A 13,385-nucleotide genomic window follows, 5' to 3' on the forward strand; every position below is an offset into this window, starting at 1 on the left:
CATTGCAGCTATATTCAGACTTCATGTTTTAACAATTACCTGAGTGTATTTTGAATTTTCAGTAACCCTAAAGCAAAGATGAGCGGTGTAATATGCAAACAGGATCACTTTACTCACACTTAGCATGTTGCAAAGCTTCAGCTGAAAGTTGGGAGTGCCCAATTTGTGCACCGATACCCAGGCTAATGCTGAATGACAATAAAATGGTTAGGATTATACAGCAGGCAATTCCAAAGACAGACCAGTCACCCCTTTCACTTCTGTCTTGGTCCACCAAAACAGATTTTAAACTGAGGCCCCACCTGCCCTATCAGATAAGTGTAAAAGATATCTATTTCGAAGAGTAGGGGAGTTAGCCCTGGGGTCCTGATCAATATTTATTCCTCAAAACAAACAAATCTGGTCATTACACCATTGCTGTTTGTGTGAGTTTGCTTTAGCTGCTGTATTTCCTACATTTTGTCACATTGACGTACTTTGAAATGTAAATTCCTTGGTTGTAAAAGATACTAAATAAATGCAAGTATTTATTTTTTCCCCATTCAGTAATTTTTTAAAAGGCAATATCTGTCTTCTGGTCCTCATGCTGTTTGGAGGGATTAAATGCAAGAATTTAAAAAGCTAACTGGTTGGAGTCATACCTAACACAAAGGAAGATGGTTGTGGTTGTTGGAGGTCAGTCATCTCAGCTCCAGGATATCACTGCCAGAGTTCCTCAGGATAGTGTCCTTGGCCCAACCATCTTCAGCTGCTTCAATGACCTTCCTTACATCATAAGGTCAGAAGTGGGGATGATCGCTGATAATTGCACAATGTTCAGCACCATTTGTGACTCCTCAGATACTGAAACAGTCCATGTCCAAATGCAGCAAGACCTGAATAATATCCAGACTTGGGCTGACAAGTGGCAAGTAACATTCACACCACACAAATGCCAGACAATGACCATCTCCAACAAGAGAGAATATCCAACCATCACCCCATGATGTTCAATGGCATTACCATCACTGAATCCCCACTATCAACATACTGAGGGTCACCATTGAGCAGAAACTGAACTGGGCTAGCCTTATAAATACTATGGCTACAAGAGCAGGTCAGAAGTTAGGAATTGTGTGACGAGTAACCCACCTCCTGACTCCCCAAAGCCTGTCCATCATCTACAAAGCACAAGTCAGGAGTGTGATGGAATACTCCCGACTTGCCTGCACGGGTGCAGCTCCCACAATACTCAAGAAGCTTGACACTGTCCAGGACAAAGCAGCCCACTTGATTGGCACATCCACAAACATTCACACCCTCCACCAGAGGCACTGTAGCAGCAGTGTGTGCCATCTACAAGATGCACTACAGGAATTCACCAAGGCTTCTTCAACAACATCTTCCAAAACGAAGGCCACTACCATCTAGGAGGAGAAGGGCAGCAGATAGATGGGAACACCACCACCTGGAAGTTCCCCTCTAAGTCACTCACCATCCTGACTTCGAAATATATCACCGTTCCTTCACTGTCGCCAAGTCAAAATCCTGGAACACCCTCTCCAACAGCACAATGGGTGTACCTGCATCACGGGCTGCAGCGGTTCAAGAAGGCAGCTTGCCACCACCTTCTCAAGGGCAATTAGGGAAGGGCAATAAAAATGCTGGCTCAGCCAGCGAAGCCCACATCCCATAAATGAATTTTTAAAAACTCCTGAGGGTCTTAATTTTGTTTGCAGTCCCAGTCCAAACTTAATTGTGTTCAATGCAACTACTGATCAAGTAACAATCCAGATAGGAAAACACAGGTGGTGGTTTCTTATTGAAAAAAAAAAATAGGCTTATTTCTCAGAAGCTATCAGAGTATGACTTTCAAGGAGAAGTAATTGCATTGGAAGGAATCATTTATTCAGTTACATTTAGTGGTTTAAATGAAGGAGTGAAATTATGTCAGTGTAAAATTCATACACCATCACCAAATCGTAAATCACCACATCTGGGAGGTTTATGAAATTGCATTCCAACTGCATTATGACTGCTACAACCAATACAACAACCTGAAGTGCTTCAGAATGTCTGGGATGCAGAAATTAGTCTTAAGTATGGGCATTGTAAACTCAAACTTCTCGGTCAGTTGGACACTGTGGTCAAGTTTATTTGGCTGACTGCAACCACCAGATGATGTAGTTTTCTTCAATAACTAGAGCCCCAATCTTTCTACATGAGCATGTATGCACAGCACCCTCTATAGGTGACTTCCCAGTGCACATGCTTCAGGGCACTGCCAAGAGTAGGAACAATCTTGTTGAAGAGCATAGGTGGCATTGTGTTGCACCCCTCACTCCCTGCATGTCCCATTTATTGATTATACAACAGTAAGTGTTAGGTCACTGCGTGTGTGAACTCCTGCAGAGAGTGTAAACCCAAAACTGAGTACTATACAGAAGCAGGGTCTGGCCAAGTCGCAAAGGTGAAACCTGATGCACTTCCCTGAACCAAGTGAAATAATTGAGATTTGTGTGCTGTAACTGAGATTAGGATTAGTAACTACTTATAAAAGACCATTGCATTCATTTTCCATTTTTAAATAAATCTCTATTTTTAATAATTGTCATGATGTAATTAATGTTCTAGTCAAGATATGTTGCCATGATAAAGGCTCTAATCTTTTCTTCATCCTACATTTGCTGACAGGGCTTAAGATACTTCACTTACCCATGGACACAGCATTTGGTCAGGCACATGCATTTGGTGAAAAAAGTGAATGCAATTCTGTCATCCACTGATAGATTACTGACCAGACAGCTTGTGGCTATAAATCCTTTTAAGATTCACCTTAAACTTTTAACTTAGACTCATCACCAAAAGAACACAACTATGATTTAAAATCAAAGTCTGAAATAAACCAATAAGTCCAAAAGTTTAATCAACTGCATGTGGGATGTATTACAGTGATTCAAACATTTAGAAAGGGCAAAACATATTAAGGTCCCCTAATATCTGTACACCTACACATCTGGTAATAATGTTCATAAATTTGTTTTATACATTAGTCTAAGAATTACTTTGTCAGTGATGCCATCTGAAAAGGGGATGCATGCCAGCTTGTTACAACTTTGGCCCAACTTCATTAGTACACAAAGTAATATAAATACAAACAATTATTGCTACAGTAGATATCTCTGATTGAACTGTTACTTTGTATCAAGTTTTGACTTCTCTAGAATTATTTTGCAGAGTAGTTACCATCTAAAGATGATCCTAGAGTAAAAACATTTATAGCAATTCTGTATTACGTTGTAGTGAGTTGATTGTAGATTTAAAGCATCACAATTACCAATCGTAGAACCATAAACAAGCTGCAAGGAAGAAAAGTATTTTAGAGATTTTACTGCATATAAAGTTGGATAGCATGGCGATAAGGGCAACAAATGTAAACTACATCTATTTCCAAAGATTTCGACTTTGTACCTCAGCCACTCACAGGGTGGGAGATGGGTTACATCACATCAAAGTCAACAATTCCCAAGCACCGAGTCTCTGATCAAGGAATTAACTATTTGTATCCAACAGTCTCACTTCTTTCACACCCCTCAGCATCTTGCCACACGAGTTATACTCCCATTTTTTAATATTTTTGCTTCCTCAAAGTGCATTATTTAACACTTCTCTATATTAAATTTACATTTATTAACTGTCTGCCCATTCTCTAACATGCCTATGTTCTCCTGAAGTTAGTTTTATGTTTTATAAATACTCCTTGTTGTTTGCTAAACCTTCTAGTTTTGTGTCACCAGCAAATTCTTAGGTATGAGATAGTTTAAGTTTCAGCTGATTTGTTGCACATTACATTGAAGTCCGAAACAAGGTTAGAAGTATTACCTGATACCAGCGATGAGACCGGCGGGTATTAACTTTCCAGACCTTCTATAGCGCACACCCATTACTGTGGTCAAAATTCCTGCAGTTACTGTTATAGAAAAAAAGATTATTTAAGCAACTAGAAGCAGCAACTGATTTGTTCATCTACAAGTTCTATCCAAAAATACTAATTTTGATGATTAGAAATCTTCCTGTCATAAAGGACATCACCACACAGAAAGCAACACTCTGGAAGCACTACTTGTCAGAAATGCTGTTAACATGTTGACTTGAGTTGGAATATTCATTGGCTAATTCCACAGTTTCTCGTAACAGCAGCTTATAACAGTACTATAATCTTCCTCCCAGCTCAGTCAAAGCAGGAGTGGTGTGATTGTTTTGCACACTGCTCATAGACATACATTATTTGCTTTCTTTTTGATGATTTTGGATTACTTGACAACATTTTTATGCATTTCCATTCCATAGCCTCACAACTGCAACGATGATTCTGTCTGAAGAATCAGCAAAAACACAGTATGAATTACACCAAGTTACATCAACCGTACTGCAAAGAGGCCAATCAACACACCTGGTCCATTCTGGAATTCATGTTCCATAAATTTCCTCTTGCCCTATTTCATCTATCAACTTATCCTACTATCCCTGTCTCCCTCATGTGCTTATCTTGCTTGCCCTTAAATGCATCTATGCTATTTGCTTCAGTTACTTCCTACATATTCCACATTCTAATCATTTCATAGGTGAAGTAGAATCTACTGAATTTCCTGCTAGATTTATTGATGACTACCCTTAAAGTTATTGTCTCTAGTTTTGGACTGCCTCCCCTCTCCCCACCCTAAGTGGAAACAATATGAATTTAAACAAAATTTCAATTCTATCCCTCTAGAAATGAACCCCAGGGCTTGATCTGCTTTTCTTAAAGAAAAATGTCCTTACTAACCTGTGTCACTACTTTGTGATTTTTGTTTTTGAACCCATGTATTCCTTTGCTCCTCTATCCCATTTAGGCTCTTATTATCTAAGGGATATTTGGTCTGCTTATTCTATTAAAATGCACCACCTTACACCATAATGGAATTTATTTTCCAACTACATGTTCATTCTGTCTTATTCATTTTCTTCTGGCGTTTTGATACTTTGTTCCTTTGTTTTAACTAGACCAACAAATTTGGTATAACTGGCAAATTTTGAAAGTGTGCACCTGATTTTAGAGTCCGAATCTGAAACGGTCGCAGCATCAATCCCTCTGGAACTTCACTTTTCACCAGTCTGAGTAACTTCCCTTAACCCCTACTTACCCTGTTTTCTGGTTTGTAGCCAGTTGCATACAAGTTTTTTAAAAATATCAAACACATTTTCCCACGGACACAGAAGCACAAAGAAACAGTGGCTAAAGCAGCTGTGGTAATTCAAGCACTGCATTGCATTGTGATTCCTTTTGGTTATGGTGTCATTCTCAGAAGTATATGCTCTATATAAAGCACCAGCAAAAGCATTTCCCTTTTTAAAAAACACACACGACCCTAAAAGTAGTTTTCAAATATTTGCTAAAATGACATTTTACTTTGAGCATTCCCTTAAATGTGTAACTACTTTAGTAAGCTGGGCGGGGGAGAAGGGAAGGGTTGCTGCATAATGGGTGGTGCAGTCACTTAGACTCTGGACTTGCACCTTTGGAATTGCTCTTAATTCCGTCCCAGACTGTTGGTATGCAAGGCTCCTCTGAATGCGAGCTGCGAGCACAAAATGAATCTCAGCCTCAATCTAGTTCCCATCAGGAATAATGCACAATAAATAAGCACAGGAATAGAGCCTTATGCCCCCTCAAGCCTGCTCTGCCATTCAAATAAGAGCTTCTACTTCAACTTGACTTTTCTGCCCTACCCCCCATATCCCTCGATTTCCTTAGAGCCAAAAAAAAAAACAACTACCCTTAATATGACCCTAATCAGAAAGCTCATCGAGTGAAGCTGCCAGGTGCCACTGTAAGGAATTGAAATCGTCACACTGATGCAGTAGAGAGTAATGATCTGAAGCTAGGTCTAATGCAGACTGTTGTTGATGGTCTGCATTAAGCAGGATAAAGTATATCACTTTTTAACTAAGCCAGAATAAAAATTATACAGCATGGAGCAATTCAATTTCCAGTTGGACAATTTATTGAGATGCAGGGATAGTTAACAAAATCAAGTCAAATTGCTTTACTCGAAGAAGTCTTGAGTGTTGATTACTACAAATAACTTCCTGGTGATGATAAACTTAAGGGCTCTAAGTTGTGCCAGCTATATAAATACGAAATACTGCAGAGGCAAATGATTAATATTGGCTATGACTCATGCTTTATTCTCAACAAACCATCAGTCCTAATGGGCACTGCATGTACACAACTAAGCTTGAACTCAAATTTATATTTGACTTTAATTTCAGCTTTAAGCTTTATACGAGGCCAGAGAGTAACAGAGACATCATGAAAAGTGGAACAAAATGAAAATCTCACTCGCTAGGAACTTAAACCAGAGTTATCCCATTCTTAAATTTATTTTTGTGAAAATATAAACCACCATTCTACATCAAACACATACACTGTATGAGACAATTAAAAACAGCAGAAACCGGTTTGTTTTTCCTTAGGATTGACTACGAATTTATATTTCAAGCAAAAAAGAAAATTTATTTTGCAGCACAGTTGGAAGATGCATTTTCCAGTGTGGACTGTGTCATAAAGACCTAAATACCAGGGAACGAGCCAGTCTTAATCCCTGCTTGGTGCCAAGGAAGGTGATTTTTAACTCATCCATCTGTTAGGATTCTATCCTATTCCAATTCTCAATGCCATTCAGTGGATTCCTGCTCCTGTGCACAATCCAGTGTAGTAAAGTTTGTAAGCAGAAGTTCGGTGAGGCCAGGATTCAGCTCAGTTCTGATGCAAGCCCCAAAATCAGACCAAACAGCTCTCACATACAAAATGGTCACTCAGACAAGGACTCAGTGTAAGTGCTCTGCATCAAAATTCAGGAAAAACAGGAGGATGCAGAAACAAATGCCCCCGCAAAACATTGATAAATAGTTATCTAAAAATGTTATCAATTAACTTTAGTTTAGATATGCAATTTCTATTCTTTTTATGTATAAAAATTAAGCTCAGGAACTTACTCAAGGAAATCTTCACATTTTGCGGGTCATTTGAAACTTGATAAGCACCGTATCCTGCTAGAGATCCAAAAAGCAGTCCAGAAATTAAAGACATCACACTCCCTGGGAAAAAAAAAGTACAAATTATTTCTTTTACCTTTTTCCAACCCCTCCCCTCCCCTCCCCACCCCAAAGCCTTTGGCTCCAGGCATCCAAGTCAGTCATACAAGAGCAGGCAAATGCTGTTCCATGATAGCTCACTACTAAATTAACTGGAAGTACAAGATTATTCTCACCAATAGTAAAACTCAGATTGCCTTTTGCTCAAAGTTACACTGGTACTTTATTCGGCAGTGAGGGCATGTGGAATACAATCAGAATGAAGATTATGAAGTTTACAAATTAAGTGAAATAAATTTGAAACCAAACAAAACAGGATGGTGTGTTAGGTCACTGAACATCCATCCAACAAAGGAAGAAGCTGGAGCCAGTCTGCCTTCAAACTAGGTTTATTCACGAAATCCACTATCACAGAAGTGTAGACAACTTTTCTCTTCATCACAGGTGAAACTGGTTCTTATATACCCTAATCTTTCCTCAATTAGTATCAGCTGCTCTTAATCGCAACTAGAGCATGCACGCAGTTGTCACAGTATTTGCAACATTAGCATAGTGCAGTGGGTTAATCAGAATCTTCCACCTCTGACACATGAGTACCAAGCCACCTCTTCTCCTGGTTTCACAATTTCTGGAGTAAACTTAAGTTCAAATTGTTTTTTTGTGTGGGAACTAGTGCATCAAACAAAGGTTTCTTTAATGCAGCAGCGAACAGTAGTGGACTGACAAATCTCTGAGCTTGTAACAACGACTGATGAGCAATGGGAAAATGAACACTGATGCTTTTCTGAGGATGGGTAAGGGTGCGGCTGGCCCTTTAGCCCAGTCCAAAATAACATGGAGCAGGGCAGTTAAAAAAACAATTGCAAAGACTAGAGGAACTAGGGTTTGTTACCCTTGAAAGAAGGTTACTGATGGGAAATTTCAAAGTATTTGAGATATAAGTGGTACAGATAAACTAAATCCAGAGTACTGCTTTAAATTGAGTGACAACAGTTGGACAAGAAATCAAACCAGCAAAGGGCAAATTAGGGACACGGAAGGAAATTCCTCACATGAAGAGTGCTGAGGGTAATAGTGCATGAGAGGTGAAAATCTTATAAAGGTGGTCATTCAAGAATCAAAAGATTCTGCAGGTAGTTCTTTTTGGGCGGATGAACTAGAATGCAAGGTCTTACTTATCTGTACTCATCTTAGGAAATATCTAACACCAAGAATTGTTAACAACATCCATATAAGTGTGTTACCTCTCCGAGTGTATCCTAGGATGCCACCCACTGTCACAATAGCAGCATAGGAATAGCTTATCCAATCGACTGGCATTCTTCAATTCTGCCAGGGGAAGAGGGAGGGGGAAGAGAAAGAAAAATCTTATCTTTGATAGCAGTTTTTACTTTGAAAAAGAAACGCAAACAAAAGATTAAATGCAGCAGAAAACAGCAGCATTCTGTTTTTACTTCCTTTTCTATTTAGGTCTCCCCAAGAGGGCAGCTGGGTGGCCTGTTCCCAGGCCTCTGCCAATGTCACTCAATCACTAGAGATGCACAAACATGGCCTGGAGAAAGTTTCCTTACTTTTTCTGTGGGAAAGTATCAGGAATGCTTAATACCTCCCCATCAATGGTCCAAGGACATACTGTGTCGGGAATCGGATAAGACACCCAAGCTCCATCATCCTGTGGGATGGTATATTCATACTGCTTCAATTAGCCAGTGCATGACTGGCAGACTGAACAGATATTGTGGAGACGGCTGCAATTTTCTGTAGTCTCACAGCAACTAATTATAGCTCAGACAGCATCTTGTTCAATGACATTAAGTTTACAAAATCTAGTTGAATATATTCTTGGGAGGTGAGTTACATGACCTCCTGCTTCCAACAATCTCACCCAATCAAACAACAATTTTTCTCATCCCCAATATTTTTCTAACTAATAAAAGCAAGTGCTCAATGAAAAAAAGATTACAATTTTTCTTCTGGGTTCCTCGCAATGGTATTCAGGAGATTAATCTTTATTTCCGAGAGACTTCAGAACAATCCTAGAGGGCTGGAAACCTTAAATGGCACTTGATATTTTTTTGTCAAGACCGTTCCAAATAATATCGTATTCAACGGTTCCTGTCAAAAATGCTGCAATGTGCTGCACCAGAGGAGTGCGACACGGGGCTGAATTTCATCAGCAGTTCTGTGGAAGGTCAGTTCCTGATTTCAGACATGCCACTGTGGTCAGTGTTACTGGGGGAAAGGTATTTCCTACAGGAAGATGAAGCAACATTATAGCACAGTGGACATTCTTTATTAAGGCCTGCTGCATTTGAGATTTGTTATTATTCAGAAAGGACTGATAAAGGGAGTTACTTCTAATATTTTTAAGTGCCTTTTTTTACGGAAAGGCACCTAAACAAAAGGTAGAAAATATGCTCCATAAATCAAATAAGCCATTTGCTAGCTTGTCTGGGTAATTGAGAAACACCTCACACCCCTCACTTTGATGCCAGTCTGTTTCTAAACAGTAAGAGATTTTTTAAAAATGCTGGAGCCTGGAACACAGGCTGACAGCCAAGCTTAACTGAAATAGGAAGACTGAGAGGGCAATCAACTTATGTTCAAGGGAAAGCTGTGGCAGCTTTTGTTGCAAAGAACAAATCTGAAATGCCAAAGGGTACATTTAAACATGATAGTTTCTGTCAACTAAGAAAATCCACTTACTGGAGCTAGTATGATGTTTGCTTTATTATTTTAGACGAAGTTAAGCTCTATGGATTCAGCTCTATAAATTGAGAGTCTGCTCATAATAATGGTTTTACATGCTCACCCAAAATGGAGCAGCTTAACAATTTGTACCTGATCCCCTATAATCAACTGTTTTCTTAGTCTGCCTTGGAAGTACATGTATGAAAAACACAAATATTCAGCTCAGATCACATGACTATCATTATACCTCTGGGTCCTAATATTGCATCAGTATTTATGGAGCCACATGCATCAATTTCTACAAAACTAAAAAGCTCAGACTAGTTTGATACCACTGTATCGAGTATTTTGTGGCAGTCCAAGATTGTAGACCTTTCAATTGCTGAACTGGATAATCCTGCCTCCTGGCAGCATTTCATTGCTTTCTTTTATTGGACAGCCAGGTAAAAGAGCAGGAGCAGCACAGAATCCAACTTCTGTTTACATCCCACAGCTGTGCAAGCTATGCAGGGAAGCCCAGAAGGACATGAATCAGGAAGTCTGCTAGTTTCTCACTCACTGTGAGCTGAAATTAGACTAGTCCAGTCAACTCACTTTCATCTCACTGACATGAGTTATATTTAAAGCCGGGTCTCAGAACATGTCAAAGTACAGTCTGGAAAAGACCAGGTAGTGGTCCATCAAACCTGTTCCAAACAGTCATGACACAAATAAGCATCATGCATCTCAGTGTATTCTTCCCTCTGTAGCTTTGTAATCTTCTGGGAAAGGCAAATTCAGGGATAAAGAATCTGGAAAAGTCCCTTTTGAGCCCCCAAGGCCATCAAACAAATTCCAGGAGTTCCCAGTGACCATGAGTTATATACCCAACATCCCACCTACATTTTGTAATATAGCCACAGTAAAGAACTCAAAAGGCTCATTTAGGAACTATTGTGAAGAGGCAACAATCAGAAGAAGCACAGCACAGATACTATTTCCAATCAGCTACACTCAGTTCAAAATTGTTACAAAGGAACTTCACAATACAATTTAGAGATATGGGGGCCTCTGCCCATGCTCTACCTGAAGAACACACCGATTATCAAGTAACTTATAGCATGGCTAGCATATCAGTCAGCGACATTTCACATTTATGCAGAGCCTTCAAAATCCATGTCGGGGGGCCAACCAGGTTTCAATCATGTTTCTGAGGCTTGCTATTGAAACATGGCATTTCGACATTCAACCAGCTACAAGCACAGATGACAGAAATCATTAAACTTAAGGGGAGAATAAAAGAAAATTGGCAGGGAGGTTCACCTTCCAAAAGACAGGAGCAGACAAAGACCATAAGACATGGAAGCAGAAATTAGGCCATTCGGCTCATCGAATCTGCTCCGTCATTCAAGGCTGATAAGTTTCTCAACCCCATTCTCCCTGTAACCTTTGATCCCCTTACCAATCAAGAACCTATCTATCTCGGTCTTAAATACACTCAATGACCTGGCCTCCACAGTAACCTGTGGCAATAAATGCCATAGATTCACCACTCTCTGGCTAAAGAAGTTTCTCCTCAACTCTGTTCTAAAAGGTCTTCCCTTTACTCTGAGGCTGTGCCCTCGGGTCCTAGTCTCTCCTACTAATGGAAACATCTTCCCCACGTCCACTCTATCCAGGCCTTTCAGTATTCTGTAAGTTTCAATCAGACCCCCCCTCATCCTTCTAAACTCCATCGAGTATAGACCCAGAGTCCTCAAACGTTAAGCCTTACATTCCTGGGATCATTCCCCTGAACCTCCTCCGGACCCTCTCCAGGACCAGCACATCCTTCCTGAGATACGGGGCCCAAAATTGCTCACAATATTCTAAATGTGGTCTGACTAGAACCTTATAAAGCCTCAGCAGCACATCCCTACTTTTATACAGCAGTGGTGTTAAAAAGAGGCTGAATTGAGCAGATTTAAAATCAGTTGCAGGAACAGGGGAAACAGTTTGCAGCCCCTGGTGTTAACTTTACTCCGGGTGCCAAGTTCACTGTATTCACAACATGCCCTGGCAGCAGCATCGCTAATGCACGGCAAAATATTTTAAAAATGCAGCCTCACCCTTGACAGGCAATGGAATTATGCATTGAAAACAATCTTGTTAGATTTGATATGGACATTAGATATGGTGAGCGGGCCAGCAGGCAACCTATACATTTTTCTCTAACTCTCTCCCTCTTATAAATGTTTACATCAAACACAACGATGGGTTTAAATTTGAAAACCTCCCCTACTTGCTGCAGAAGACAAACCTGAGCCTGGATTGATCTCCCGCTTTCCGCTGTCTGAGATTCCCACCTTCGACCCGCAGCAACCACCGGTAAACAGTCGCTCTTTTTCCGATATCCACTGTTTGATTCTATCTTTTCCTCAAATTACATAAACATTTCCACATCTCAGCGCATGTTCGGCGCCATATTGGCAACAAATTCATTATTTTGAAAGTGGTATTTTTGCACCCGGTCTTACTTTCTTTTGGTTATTCTTCCGCTTGGTTTATTTCTGTATGCTGCTGCTTTTTTCCCCCTCAGGTCGAATTTAATTTGTATTTTAAATTATACTATACTTCTGCCTTTGCCTCTGCCTTTACCGTCAACCACCAGAGGGCAGGAAGTGTGCACCCTGATCAGGAAAGGGATAAGAGAGAGAATGAGCAGACACCTGGTGAGAGACGGCCTGAGAGAGAGAGCTGGGATCAAAGGGGGAGTGAGAGCTGGACTGGGATCAGAGGGGAAGGAGTTAGACTGGACTGGGCTCAGAGGGGAAGGAGTTAGACTGGACTGGGATCAGAGGGGAAGGAGTTAGACTGGACTGGGATCAGAGGGGAAGGAGTTAGACTGGATTGGGATCAGAGGGGAGGGAGTGGGAGCTGGACTGGGATCAGAGGGGAAGGAGTTAGACTGGATTGGGATCAGAGGGGAGGGAGTGACAGCTGGACTGGGATCAAAGGAGAAGGAGTTAAATTGGACTGGGATCAGAGGGGAAGGAGTTAGATTGGACTGGGATCAGAGGGGAGGGAGTGAGAGCTGGACTGGTATCAGAGGGGAGGGAGTGAGAGCTGGATTAAGATTAGGGGAAGGAGTGAGAGCTGGACTGGTATCAGAGGGGAAGGAGTTAGACTGGACTGGGATCAGAGGGAAAGGAGTTAGACTGGACTGGGATCAGAGGGGAGGGAGTTAGACTGGACTGGGATCAGTGGGGAAGGAGTTAAACCTGGACAGGGATCTATACTCACTTGTGCATGGCACAGGGAGTAATATGGAGATTAGCACTTTTGAGATCTTGCTTGCTAATTTCCTTCCTAGCTCCCGAAATTCTAACTACAGGACCACATCCCTCTTTCTACCTATGCCATTGGTACCAATGTGGACCACGACCACTGGCTCTTTACCCTCCCCCACAACGTACTCTGCAGCTGTTCAGTGACATCCTTGACCCTGGCACCAGGGAGGCAACATACCATCCTGGATTCATGTCTGCAGTCACAGAAACACCTATCTGTTCCCCATACTATTGAATCTCCTATTACTATTGCTCTTCTTTGTGCCCCCT

At 40.9% G+C, this 13,385-nt stretch overlaps 1 protein-coding gene across 2 annotated transcripts; it reads right to left on the minus strand.

Annotated features, from left to right (window-relative positions):
* Window positions 1-2,888: 2,888 nt before the first annotated feature.
* zgc:163080 (uncharacterized protein LOC799515 homolog) lies at window positions 2,889-12,459 on the minus strand. 2 transcript variants are annotated; one of them, XM_041188059.1, is made up of 5 exons: window positions 12,303-12,459; window positions 8,361-8,445; window positions 7,018-7,119; window positions 3,862-3,949; window positions 2,889-3,338 (listed from the first exon to the last, which is right to left on the minus strand). In XM_041188059.1, the coding sequence occupies exons 2-5, from the start codon at window positions 8,434-8,436 to the stop codon at window positions 3,299-3,301; spliced, it is 306 nt and encodes a 101-aa protein (XP_041043993.1). In that variant the 5' UTR covers window positions 8,437-8,445; window positions 12,303-12,459; the 3' UTR covers window positions 2,889-3,298. The 2 variants fall into 2 exon arrangements, with proteins under 2 accessions (XP_041043993.1, XP_041043992.1); XM_041188058.1 differs by lacking the exon at window positions 12,303-12,459 and adding an exon at window positions 12,086-12,284.
* Window positions 12,460-13,385: the final 926 nt, after the last annotated feature.

The sequence above is a fragment of the Carcharodon carcharias genome, chromosome 5 (genome assembly GCF_017639515.1).
Source record: "Carcharodon carcharias isolate sCarCar2 chromosome 5, sCarCar2.pri, whole genome shotgun sequence".
NCBI lineage: Eukaryota > Metazoa > Chordata > Chondrichthyes > Lamniformes > Lamnidae > Carcharodon > Carcharodon carcharias.

Bases quoted from the DNA above. Each gene is read 5' to 3' on its own strand.
- zgc:163080 (XM_041188059.1), bottom strand. From the start codon at position 8,436: ATGCCAGTCGATTGGATAAGCTATTCCTATGCTGCTATTGTGACAGTG. The intron at 7,120-8,360 runs GTAACACACTTA...TTTTTTTCCCAG, and splicing joins CCTAGGATACACTCGGAGAG to GGAGTGTGATGTCTTTAATT. The intron at 3,339-3,861 runs GTAATACTTCTA...TCTTCCTTGCAG, and splicing joins GGTCTCATCGCTGGTATCAG to CTTGTTTATGGTTCTACGAT.